Source organism: Diabrotica virgifera, chromosome 3 (genome assembly GCF_917563875.1).
Source record: "Diabrotica virgifera virgifera chromosome 3, PGI_DIABVI_V3a".
In the NCBI taxonomy this organism is placed as follows: domain Eukaryota; kingdom Metazoa; phylum Arthropoda; class Insecta; order Coleoptera; family Chrysomelidae; genus Diabrotica; species Diabrotica virgifera.
This window is the reverse complement of record NC_065445.1, coordinates 260,557,532-260,571,050: the sequence shown is the minus strand read 5'-3', so window position 1 is coordinate 260,571,050 and position 13,519 is coordinate 260,557,532. Positions and strand designations below refer to the sequence as shown.

Here is a 13,519-nt window from a genome sequence, read left to right as displayed (position 1 = left end):
GAAATGGGTTTTAGTTCGGTTTGGTATTTAGTCTGTAAGAATATTTTGTAGAACACACATCTTAATTTTTTTCTTTGATTGATGTGATCGTTCATGGGTATTATTTCATTTTTCCGACTGTATATTATTTTGATAATAAGCTTCGGTTAAAATAAATAGTTTTTACTTTTATTTGTACCTTTTATTATCTTCTATTTCTAATATCTGCCATGTCGGGTACTTTCTTTCGCCACTGCCTGATGGTAATGGTTTTAAGATCCTCCTCTACGTCGTCTATCCATCTTTTACGGGGCCTTCCTCTTGTTCTACCTCCTTGGGGCTTCCATCTCTGGATTACTTTCCCAGATCGATTATCTGGCATTCTTACTAAGTGACCAAGCCAGTTTAGCCTTTGTGACTTTACAAATCTAACAATAATTGCGCTCTGCATTAGTCTCAGTTAAAGTTATAATAATACATAAATAATGCAAAAGACATACAGTTAAAGACTGCAGATTAAAATTAGTGAACGTTATCGAATTTTTTTCCTGCTAAAACGTGCAAAAATCTTCGATTTGAGAGTTATCAAAGACATTTTTGTTAATTCGTTTCTTTAACAAATTAGAACAAATGTTTCTTTAAAAAATTATTTTTAACTTTCTTAATTTTTTGTATAAGGAACGAGCATGTCATTATTTTAATGGATAAAATTTTTGAGACGTTTCACTCAATAGTTTAATATAAAATTGAAATATTTTATCCTTTCCTTTATATATTAATATTTCCTTTATATATTAATAATATTAAGCGAAACTATGTGCTGTAATATTTTTAATGGATAAAATTTTTGAGACGTTTCACTCAATAGTTTAATACAAAATTGAAATATTTTACCCTTTCCTTTAATAATATTAAGCGAAACTATGTGCTATAATATGTTACATATATTCACAAATTCAATCACATGGTGACCAAAAAAAGTTTGTTTATTTTAAATATTGTTAAATTAGTTTTCAAAACGTACATATTTTTAATTCGAAATTTTAATTCCAAATGTAGATACACATTTTTCACGAATTTATAAAAGTGTTTACGATCTTTAGGATCAACGTTAGCGTATTTTTTTTTTCAAAAAATCACTGTCATTATTTATAAACATCAAGAAATGCCATTGTACAAATTATAAGCTAAAGCTTCACTGTACAAAATATCGAAAACAATTGTTCCAAAAATGAGTCCTTGATCAGGCGACAAAGAAGAAGAGTTGGTGGGTTGGTTGCTGTGTGATCTTTTATTTTACTGTTTTCAGAAGACAAAGTCAATTTTTCACATTAAAGATACAAATATTCTCCATTTTTTTGTCCAATGGTTGTTTGTATTCACTGAGGTCTGCAATTTTCTTGCAGCTTCTTCATGGTCTTCTAGAACTGATAGGATAGCTAAATCGTCAGCGAAAGATCTCGATAGATAGATAGTCAACTGGCTAGTAGAAGTAGAGATAACATACATTCTTTTGAAAGTTTAAGCTATCCGTCACGTATTCTTTATTGTTCAAGTATTTTTTTTTTGAATTCACTATTTATTATTAAAACTTGGTAAACCGAAAAGAACATATTTGTTAATAGACATATACATATTTCATTTTATTTATGTATGCCACTGAATACTACTAATATATTATGGAAATATATCTAAATAATCTGCATTAGTTATAATTATTTAGTGTATAAATATACAGAAGTTTAGTTATGCTAAAGATTATTGTGATTGTATCATGTACAATTTGTAGAACTTGCAACTTAGTATTATTGTGTCGCTAGTGTTACGATAACGTTGTCGTTTGCCGGCGGCTGGCCCTCAATCTACATGCCCCCACTCCTAATAACCGCCTCCCACTAACATCGATGCGCACTAACGATGAAATACCGGCGAAAGTTAAAAACGACGTGAAAAATCAAAAGATAACTAACTTCTGATCCGGTTAGAGCTTTTACCCCGAGTACTGATCAGAATTCAAACACCCGCAGCTGATAGGAATAAGAAGGCGGCGCAAACCAAAGCTATCGATAGATGGCATATTAAAGGACGCTGATAAGATCGGTGATTCAAACTGTAAAACCCAACAGTAGGACAGTAGAATGGTGCAGAGAGCTTAAGAATGTGGAGTTCCTTGAAGGAGTAGCACCGAGATGATACTGAGAGGACGTACAGATATGATTAGAAAAAGAATATACGGTGTCCTCGAAGATACGTAAGATACGTATAAAGAAGCCAAGCATAACCACAAACTAAGTGTAGATAACAACACTGCCCTAAACGCAGAGAAAAACAAACTTACTAAAGTTTAAAAGAAAAAGTGACAATAGATAGGTTTAACAATACTAGATATAAAAAATATAAAGAAAGCAATAACATAATAATTAAAATATCAAAAAAGGCCAGAACAAAGAAACCCAAACCAAACACAATACGAATCAAGACAGAACGTCGCTGACCATCACTTTTACAAAGGTAACTCCAGAAACACCCAGACCGAGGCTTCAATGTGCAAAAGCTGCATGGGTACATCTCCATTTACACTCCAAAGGGGATCCCATTTTACTGAATCGAAAGCCTTTGTGTAATCTACGAAACATAACAGTATTGATAGATATATTGTGTTCCCTTGCTTTTTCCATTATCCGTCTCGTCTTCAATCTCCATTTTATGGTAAGAATCCACATGGTTCTTCGGCTATTTCTGGAAGTAGAAAGTTCTTTACTCGTTCTTTGATTATAGACAGTAAGATTTTGCTTTCATGAGGAATAAGAGCAATGGTTCTGTAATTACTGCATATGGTTAGTGATCCTTTATACGGTTATGGATAGGGATAAAAGCTGATTCGCACCACTCATCAGGCCATTCACCTGAATCTATATCATCTTGCACATCTAGTAATAAATCTACGCCAATCTCACTCACTGCTTTTAAAATCTCCGCTGGTATGTCATCTATCCCTGGGATTTTTTTGTTTCTTAGTTGGCTGATATCAATCTCTGCTTTTTCTCGTAAAATGGTTGGTTCAGCCTATCTGATTGTATGTCTCTTGTATTCTGAGACTGATGCATTGGACCATCCATTTAAGAGATAATTATGCGTTTCCAGAATTCTAGTCCACTCTGTATATACAGGGTGTTGGGTAACGAATGGGCAATAGCTTAACCTTAGATTGCTGAGGTTAAAATATGTCGATTTAGGCTAACTTACTTTAGTACGAATGTAGAATGTAGAATGTAGAAAATGGGGCGGCCAATAGAGCCTGATACACTGCGACCTTAGTAGATCTATTGTGTTTCCCCTTTCTTTTAAAGCACTTCTTCTAGCTTAGTCCTCTTAATGAGACTTAACAGCCTTGATAGTGGCCTTTTCATGTAGCCTGGTGCTTCCGGTTTTTCCTCACCGAGTTCCTAAATGACACAGAACATGTAGAGCGGTTTCCTCTTCTTCCAGACAGAACCGACAGATGTCCTCTTCTGTCAGGCCTATGAGACTCAAGTGTCTATTGAGTCTACAGTGTCCAGTCAGCAGACCCACTATCATTCTGACAGTGCTTCGACTGCGCGAAAGTAAGTCTGTTGTAAATTTAGCCGAATGTCCTTTGATGAACTGTTTGGCCTGCCTCTGTCCTGGGGAGTTGTTCCACCATTCAAGAGACCTCTGTTGCGCCCATTTTTGTACAGCTGCTCTTTTTATCGTATTTGCGATTCCAAAGACGGGTTCCGGACCAACCAGTGGCGTAGATGCGCCTTCTCGGGCCAATTCATCGGCCTTCTCGTTGCCACGATAACCCTTATGTCCCGGCACCCAGGCAAGTGTCAATCTGTTTCGACTTCCCACCTGAGAGAGGGCACTCAAACAGTTCCATACCAGCCATGAATCGACCTGTACCGAACTGAGAGCCTTTAGAGCCGCTTGACTATCCGAATAGATAAGGATGGAGTCGTTATCTAGATTTCGACTGATTAGTTCCATAGCGCACCTTTGTATAGCAGCTACTTCGGCTTGAAATACGGTCGCATATGTCCCTAGATATACCCGGATTTCCGTCATTGGTTTTAAGCCATATATTCCAGCCCCTGTACCTATATCGGTTTTGGAGCCGTCCGTATACCATATTGAGAATTTTAGTCCACTCTGTATATACAGGGTGTTGGGTAACGAATGGGCAATAGCTTAACCTTAGATTGCTGAGGTTAAAATATGTCGATTTAGGCTAACTTACTTTAGTACGAAACTTGATAATAACCGAAATACAGGGTGTCAAAGTTAAACTTTTATTTTGTTTATTCTTGAATATTTCCTGACAGGCATGGGATAACAACGCAAAAGTACCCCGCACAAACCTTATGGAAATTAGGTCCCAGTGGATTTCGTTCATACTTTGGGAAAATATTCTGAAGCATCCTGATAAAAAGTTCTCATGGGCACAACTCAATCGTATGAAGGATTTTCAAAATATAGAGGCACAAACTATAAAAATTATAAGATTTACTGGTTGTGTGTGTGTGTGTGTGTGTGTTTGGCATCAGACAAAGTCTATTTGCCACAGACTATAAGTAACGTAAGAAAGATCAAATGTCTACTTTCGTCCTAATCACACAATGAAATAATATGTCATAGACTCTTTTATCAAATAAAGCAAGGAGTGCTGAAATATTTACTGGAAGAGGAAATTTTATATTATTTAATTCCGTCATTAGTTCCAATGTTTCAAGTGTATATTTAGTGCAGTCGAAAAATATATGGTTTAAGTCACCTATCGACATATTATTGCAAGAACATAAAGGCGAATCTATTATATTTATTTTGTGTAAGTGTGTCGGGAAACGACCATGATGTAATTTCAACCTAGTAATGATTGAAGAATATCGTCTGGATACAGGGAAGGTGAGATGAGGAATGTTCTTTGGCAAATCTCTATGTATCCTATAATAGTGACTTTGCGATTTTTCACTAATACTTGTATATAATGATTCCCAATCGCTTCTGATTTTATTTCTGAAAATCGCTAAAAGATCGTTTGAGTCTGTTTCATAGATAATATTTTCTAAATGGCACGCGTCCTTAGCTGCTATATCTACATTCACATTGCCAATAATACCAGCGTGTCCTTTCACCCAAATGAAACGAACTTTTCTGTCAAGCTTTCCCAGATATTGAATAATTTTCCTTATGTCATATATTATAATGTTCTTATAATGTTTTGTTGGGTGAGAAAGTAATGCCAATAGTACTGACTGAGAATCTGTCAAAATAGCAACTTTCTGAACCCGATTTTCTAAGCACCATTGCAGCGCTCTTTTAATTGCTAATGCCTCGGCTGTAAAGATAGAAGTAAAGTCCGCCACACGATGCAGCTGTGTATGACCAGTGGATGGTACATAAAAGGCAAAACCCGAGCTGTCCCTAGTCTTTGATCCGTCTGTGTATACTGCAACTTCATTATCCTGTGCTCCCAAAATGGATTTCAAGATCACATTATTTAAGGATGATAGATTTGAATACTCAGGGAATGTGACCCTCGGTTTAACAATTAAGGTGTCATATTTGCATTCGTAAAGTGGGTATTTACTGTGGTTATGAATCCACTTTTCATAGGGGTAGGTGTCAATACAAGCATCAGCCAAAGGAGGGGAACGTTTTTTTGACCAGTAACGATTGGTGAGATTTTCAATAGTAACCAAGTTAAGTTTATTAGACAAATACGTATTACATGACCTATATTTAACCATATGTTTTGCAGCTAAATACTGTCTACGAAGATATAAAGAGGTTCTTGTGCTTCAGCAAGAATTGCATGATTTGGTGATGACAACATCGCGCCCAAGCATAACTTAAGTGCTTTAGCTTGGATGCGATCCAAAATGTTTAAGTTACTGGTAGAAGCTGATCCGTATAGGGTACACCCATAATCCACAATCGATCTTATGTAAGCTCTATAGAACATGAGAGACGTATTAGGGTAAGATCCCCAACTTTTTCTGCATATAACTTTGAGTAAATTTAGACCTTTCTCACATCTTTGCTTAATATAGCTAATATGATTACCACATCATATGCTCCTTTTAAATCAATAAATAAGAAGAGCAAGTATTCATTTTTTGAAAAACAAATTTGAATATCCGTCACTAAATTTGTTACAGCGTCTATAGTTCCATGACCCCTCCGAAATCCATATTGCGCACTCGGTAATAAAGCGTTATTTTCAACAAAATGTTCTAACCTAAGTTTGATCAATCGTTCAAACGTTTTTGTAAAGCATGATATTAAAGGAATTGGACGGTAAGATGAGGGTAAACTTAAGTCTTTTTGTGGTTTAGGAATGAATTTACTGGTTATTCCAATTCCCTGAGTTACTGGTTATCTGGCAACATGTAGAAGTTTGGATCAAGGAAAAGTACTAGTAGTCTAGGATTTTTTCCTGGCTATTCAATGCCGACCTTTACTTTGACCTTGACCTTCAATGGACGTCATCTTCTAGAGTTTCGATGGTTTTCGGCATTAAATTGATATAAATAGAATACTCATGTGTTTTTGGGATCGCTAAACACGAATATGCCATCAGAATTGACCTACGGAGGACGTGGTGGCCAGAGCCACTGCAAGGTACGTCATCTTCTAGATTTTCGATGGTTTTCAACATTTAATTGATGCAAATGAATTACTGGAGGGTTTTTTGAGGTTGCATAAACACGAATATGCCACCAGAACCGATTCCCGGAGCACCTGGTTTCCAAGGTCAATGAAAGGGGCTCCTGAAGTTTTGGGGGTCTTTGGTACTATATTAATGCAAACAGATTAGTTATGGGTTTTTGGGGTTGCTGAACACAAATACGTGATCAGCACAGACACAGGAGCACCTGGTGTCTAAGACAGGTTATCTTCTAGAGTTAAAAACCTAAGAGTAATCCATTTGATTCCTACGAAACTCCAGAAGATAACCTGCCTTGAGCAACCAGGTGCTCCTGTGTCTGCTGATCACGTATTCGTGTTCAGCAACCCCAAAAACCTATAACTAATCCGTTTGCATTAATGTAGTACCAAAGACCCCTCGTAACTCCAGGAGCCCCTTTCATTGACTTTGGAAATCAGGTGCTCTGGAAGTTGGTTCTGGTAGCATATTCGTGTTTAGCGACCTCAAAAACCCTCTAGTAATTCATTTGCATCAATTAAATGCCGGAAACCATCAAAACTCTAGAAGATGACGACCCTTGCCACCACGTTCTCCGGAGGTCAATTCTGATGGCATATTCGTGTTTAGCCATCCCAAAAACCCATGAGTAATCTGTTAATATCAATTTAATGCCGAAAACCCTCGAAACCCTAGAAGATGACGTCCGTTGAAGGTCAAGGTCAAAGTAAAGTTCGCCATTGGATCGCCAGGAAAAAATCCTAGACTGCTAGTACTTTTCCATGATCCAAACTTCTACATGTTGCCAGATAACCAGTAACTCGGGGAATTGGAGTACCCAGTAAATCTTATAATTTTCCGAGTTTGTGCCTCTATATCTTGAAAATCCTTCGTACGATTGAATTGTGCCCATGAGAACTTTTTATCAAAATGCTTCAAAGAGTATTTTCCCAAAGTATGAACAAATTCCACTGAGACCTAATTTCCATAAGGTTTGTGCGGGGTACTTTGGTAGGCGGGGTTTTTTTGGGACGAGAAATCTAAATTCGCCACCAAAAATGATGTACTACCCAGAGGGCGCCACATACGTCTTTCAGCGCTCATTTAATACGTTGTTTATTTATCCCCCATTATACATACTTTTTGAATTAAAACTTTAATTTTCTTAATATTTTTACTTAAACAGGGTGTACTACATTTATTTCGCTAAACCTCACCTTTATGGAAATAAACACATTTTAAGTCGGCGATGCAACATAATTTTTTGCATAATATCATTATAGTTACACCCGAAAAGTAAACTTGAAACCATAATAATTTGATAAAAATAATAAACTTAAAGATAAAAGAAGATTCGACGTCACTTTAATGTCAGATGTTGCGACTTAGGTGTCACTCCTCACTTAGGAAGACGATCAAGAACAATTCCAAATTCAGCGGTATTCCAACATATGACTGATTCTGACAACCCTATTAGTCGTAAGGACTTCTCAATCATTGGTCATGCAAGTTCTCCAACGGAACTCAGCATCAAGGAGGCATTATCCATATTTCTTTTGAAGCCACCCTTAAACACGCAACAAGACATGGCGTGTTTGAAATTATTGACTTAACCCAATGATTGTCAATGTCATTTTTACGTTTTCATTAATTATTGTTTGTTCCTTTAAAATTATTTTAAAGCATCCGCTCAAGAAACTTATTATTCTGACGATGATTAAAGTAATAATTGAAACGTCACCATGAATTTTAATTTAGTTATGGGTTTTATCTTTAAGTTTATTATTTTTATCAAGTTTAATGGTGTGTCCTTATCTACATACCATAATAATTGTGCAAGTTCTCATATTTGTATGTCATTGCATTTCATTTGAAGGAATTTGCGATGCATTTTTGGAAATTATTATGATTTTAAATTTATTTTTCGGGTGATAATATAATATGATATATGAGACAATGATATTATGCAAAAAATTATTTTGCATCGCTGATTTAAAATCTCTAAAACGGTTGAGTTTAGCGAATTTCATTTAGTAGGTATACCTTTGGGTAAAAATAATAGGGGAATAAAAGTTTTGATTCAAAAACTATGCAGTGCGGGTAATAAAAAAAATTGAACGTATTTAACAAACGAGTGAAAAACGTATGTGGCGCCCTCTGGGTAATACATAATTTTTGGTGGCGAATTTAGATTTCTCGTCCCAAAAACCCCCGCTTACCAAATTTCGTGTTGGTATCCCATGCCTGTCAGGAAAAATTCAAGAATAAATTACATAAAAGTTTAACTTTTGACAACCTGTATTTCGGTTATTATTAACTTTCGTACTAAAGTAAGTTAGCTTAAATCAACCAATTCAAAAAAGAAAGCCAAACATTCTATAAGTAGCTTTTGTTTTTGTTGACTTTCTTTATGCTAAGGAGTGATAAGGAAATACCGTAAGTAACTTATATTCTCTGTAAATATTAGTAATTTTAAAGTTCATATTTTACTTATTTTATACAAAGATAAAAATATAAAATAAATTCTAAATTCTATAAAATAAAACTTATACCAAAAAATATTATATTCTACACAAGAAAAGCGGCAGAAACAACTTCGTTCTATTTTCAAAAGCGAAAAAAACTTCCCTAATAAATGCTCTTGGGAAGATAAAAGCGTTTTTCCTGCTACCTGTCAACTGTCAACGTTTAAAAGCAAAACTTTTTACCTTCCACATATTTAGATATATTTCCTTTTATATTAAATCGTGTTAAAATACATATAGGAAAAACTCAGAACAGTCAGATCAGAACTTTCGGAAAAGGAAATTCGCGAAACGATAAGTTCTACTTACTTAGGCTCCGCTTCTGGCGGTGGAGTTTTAAGGCTTTTAAAAGCCTTCAGCCATTTGTTTTTCATGCTTGCCGTGGAGGCGGACGACATTTTTCGCTCGCGGGTGACGGTCTCGCCCTCCAATTTGTTCGAAAAAAGTTCTTTCTGGAATAAAAATATTATTTAGATTAGTATTAGTGCAGTCACTGAAGGTGAATATGAGCTATTACCTCCGATTTCGTTGAACCTCCATCGATTTGCTGGAAAATTGGTGAGTGGTTAGAGGATATCTCAAGGAACAAAGGTGACATGGTGCCAACTTGCGCTTTTACCCTGGGGGTGGGTGCCACCCTTTCTCGAGGGTAAAAATTATTTTATTAAAAATAATTACATAATTTGATAGAGAGATAAATTCTAAGTAAAATTTGTTATATAAATTTATTAAAATAAATAAAAACTTTTTGAGTTATTAAAGTTCAAAACTTTTAATTTTTCGTGAGAAAAATGCATGTTTTTAACCGATTTTTCATAAATAACTCAAAAACTATAAGTTTTTACAAAAAAAAAAAGAGATAAACCAGTTGCTAAAAAATCTTTTAATTTTAACTGAAACTGAGTTATAGGTAATTGAATGTATATTTTTTTCCGCGAGTACCCAAATCTAAGTATTCAAGATTAAATAACGGGAAAATGATGCATTTTATAACATAAACTTATTAAATATTTGTCAAATTACTTAGAAATATCTATCAAAGGAGTCCTCGAACAAGTTGATAGCATTAAAATTTATGCTCCAAAAATTTTTCAAAATTTATATTTTAAAGTTTTTTCCAAGAAATATTCTTGTTTATTTTACAATAACTCCGTTAATTGTTAGGATATGAGGTTTGCCTAGAAACCATTTGAAAGTTAATTACAAGGACAATTAAACGACGTTGAATTTAATCTTCTAGACCCCTTTCTTTTTTAAAAATAAAAGGTTAAATCGCCCCAGTTACATGGTTCTCGCAGCAAAATTTGTTTTAAACGTTTCTATCTCGGTTATTTTTTACCCTACAGAAATAGTAAACAGGTAAAATATTTGATACAGAAAAACTAAAATTTGGTTATATATTATTTTTTACGTAGATTAAGTATTTTTGGAGTTATTATCAAAAGAAAATGAAAATTACGATCATTTTAAAAATTCTGATTTTTTTAAATTATACCTTTTTTTCAAAAATTTTCGTTCTAAACTGGTCAAAATTGTTGAAATCATTACTTATGCTAACATAAAAAAATTATTGTAAGGATTACTATAAATTTTAATTTTTATGGAAAGGGGGTATGTTTTATTTTTCACTTTTTCCTAAAAAATTCGAAAGGGTTGTCTTATTTTCATCATACTTTGCTTAATTTTAAAGCTATGAACTTCTTTTGAAGCTCAATTGATAGGTAATCAAGGGTGTTTTGACAAGTGCTTAACAGATATATTTATAAAATGCATCGTTTTTCCGTTATTTAAGCTTGAATACTTAGATTTGAGTACTCGCCGAAAAAAATTTACATTCTGTGACTTAACATTATTTAGTTCCTTAGGTAAGAAGTGTACTAATTTTTTTATTATCTTCAGTTTTGTTAATAAGTAATAACTTTTTTGCAAAAGCTTATAGTTTTTGTGTTATACGTGAAAAACAGCTTTAAAGCATGCATTTTTTTACGAAAAAATAAAATCTTTGATCCTCAATAACTCAAAAAGCGTTGATTTATATTAATAACTTTATATAACAAATTTTGCTTAGAATTTGTCCTTATATCGACTTATGGTACTATTTCTGATAAAATAATTTTCACCCCGGAGAAGGGGTGGCATCCACCCCTAAGGTAAAATCGCAAGTTTGCATCATGTCATGAGTCAACAACAGAATGGAAATATTGGAAACCATCAAGACACGAAAGCTGCAATACCTGGGACTTGTTATACATAATGAGAAATACAACATGCTTAAATAAATTATACAAGGAAAAATCCAGGGCAAGAGAAGTGTAGGAAGGAGAAGAATCTCATGGTTACGTAACTTGAGGGAATGGTACGGATGCACATCAACCGAACTATTCAGAGCAGCAGCATCTAAGATAAGAGTAGCCGTGATGATTGGCAACCTTCGTCGCGGAGATGGCAGGCAAGGAAGAATAAGAAAGTCCCTTGGAATAACCAAAATATTTCATTCGAATGAGATATTTGAAATTAAAAATTACAATAAATTCTCTTTTTTTTTTCACCCCTGGAACTTATTAAAATCTCACAAAACCTCACAAAAGACAAAACGCATGGTTATAACAGCAGATCCAATAAGATGTAAATTGGAGCTGGAAGGTCAGGTAATAGAACGAGTGATGGAGTTTAAATACCTAGGCATCACACTATCTAGCTAAGGAAGGCTCGAATCAGAAGTGGAAGATCAAGTGAATAGAGCAAACAGAGCCACAGGTTGCCTGAATGACACAATATGGAGAAATAAAAATAACGGATAAGAAATGAAAGGCAGAATTTACACAACACTCATCAGACCAATAATGACATACGCGGAAGAAATACGACCCGACACAGAGAGGAAAAAAAGATTGCTCAAAACAGCGGAGATAGAGCTTCATGATACGATACAATATCGATACTTTTTAAGTATTGAGTATTGTATTGGTTATGCCAATGAAGTATCGTATTGAGTATCGATATCGGCAATACTTTCTTATAAAAATATCGTTTTGATATTGATTTCGATTCGATATCGATACAATACTCGATAAAATATCGACATGAAAAGGATTATATATCTGAGATGTGTAGGCCCTTTATGCCCACTTTTGCATGCTTGGCAAATGAACATTATTCTAAAAATATTGCGAATATTGCTTATAACTTATATGTATATTCTTATAAAGATTGAATATGGCTGAATGCTTCTTTGTATTGCATATTCTGTGTTGTTTAAAAACTACTTTTGAAAATATCCCCGGAGATTCGGAATAAATCGCAATTCAGTATTTGTTAAAAATTATTTTTGGGTCATCATCACTTACTTCCATAATATTGCCACAAATGCCACATGATATAAACAGTGTAATCATAACAGACATTTACTCACTCTCAAGAATTTCAAGTTCATGCGCTCAAGTGTAAAATATTATAACAGCTGATGCTTGGGTTGCAGATCACTTATACTTTTATGTAATAAATAATTATGATCTAAATACCTATTTCACAAAATATAATCAAACAACTGTGACGTTTTATTTTTTTTTCTCGATATCGATATTTTCAATAATATCGAGGCAAGCGCATCGACAATACAAGAGTATTGTATTGATTTCAGATAATGAGTATCGTATCGACATTAATATTGTTAAGGTATGTATTGTATCGGTATCGTATTGGTTTTCCATACGATATCAATACAATATCGATATTTTTATCGAATATCGTGAAACTCTAAGCGGAGATGAAAACCCTTCGAAAAATCGATGGTAAGACGCTATGGGACAGAGCTAGAAGTACATAATATATACGACGGAGATGCAAGGTGTATAACATTAATAACTGGGTAAGAAACAGAAGAATAAAATGGAATGACCACTTAAACCAAAAACAATTAGGATAGTCAGGACAACGAGAGACGGTTCCCCAATAGGAAGACGATCAGTGGGAAGACCACGAAAACGATGGAACGACAACTTACTAGAGTCACATTGAAAAAAGAAACAGAGTCATGTCTATACAAAAAGAAGAAGAAGAAGAACTTATTAAAATAAACGAGATACAAGTTCTAAGAGACTTTCGGCTTTCGGTAATAATGCAATCTTTCTTTCAGCGTTTAAAGTTTTTAAAAATACTTCTTAGTTTTCTTAGAATTCGAAAAAAATGAACGCATAAGTGAAAATCGTTATTTGTTAATAACTTTTACTAAAATTAACTTGGAACTTTATTGTTTCACCCAAAGTTGGGTATTGGGGTACTTAACAAACCCTCAAAATTTGAGACCGAACCATTAATTAGTTTAAGAGTTATTCTATCTGTTTAT

General features: G+C 34.3%; 1 protein-coding gene across 7 annotated transcripts in view; it reads right to left on the bottom strand.

The window, feature by feature from the left end:
- Positions 1-13,519, bottom strand: part of LOC114324758 (uncharacterized) — a 1,163,158-nt gene that overhangs the window by 320,393 nt on the left and 829,246 nt on the right. For all 7 annotated transcript variants that reach the window (XM_050646138.1, XM_050646134.1, XM_028272597.2 and 4 more), the window contains one exon: positions 9,484-9,626. In XM_050646138.1, coding sequence (XP_050502095.1) covers positions 9,484-9,626 — 143 coding nt within the window. The remainder of the gene's footprint in view (positions 1-9,483; positions 9,627-13,519) is intronic.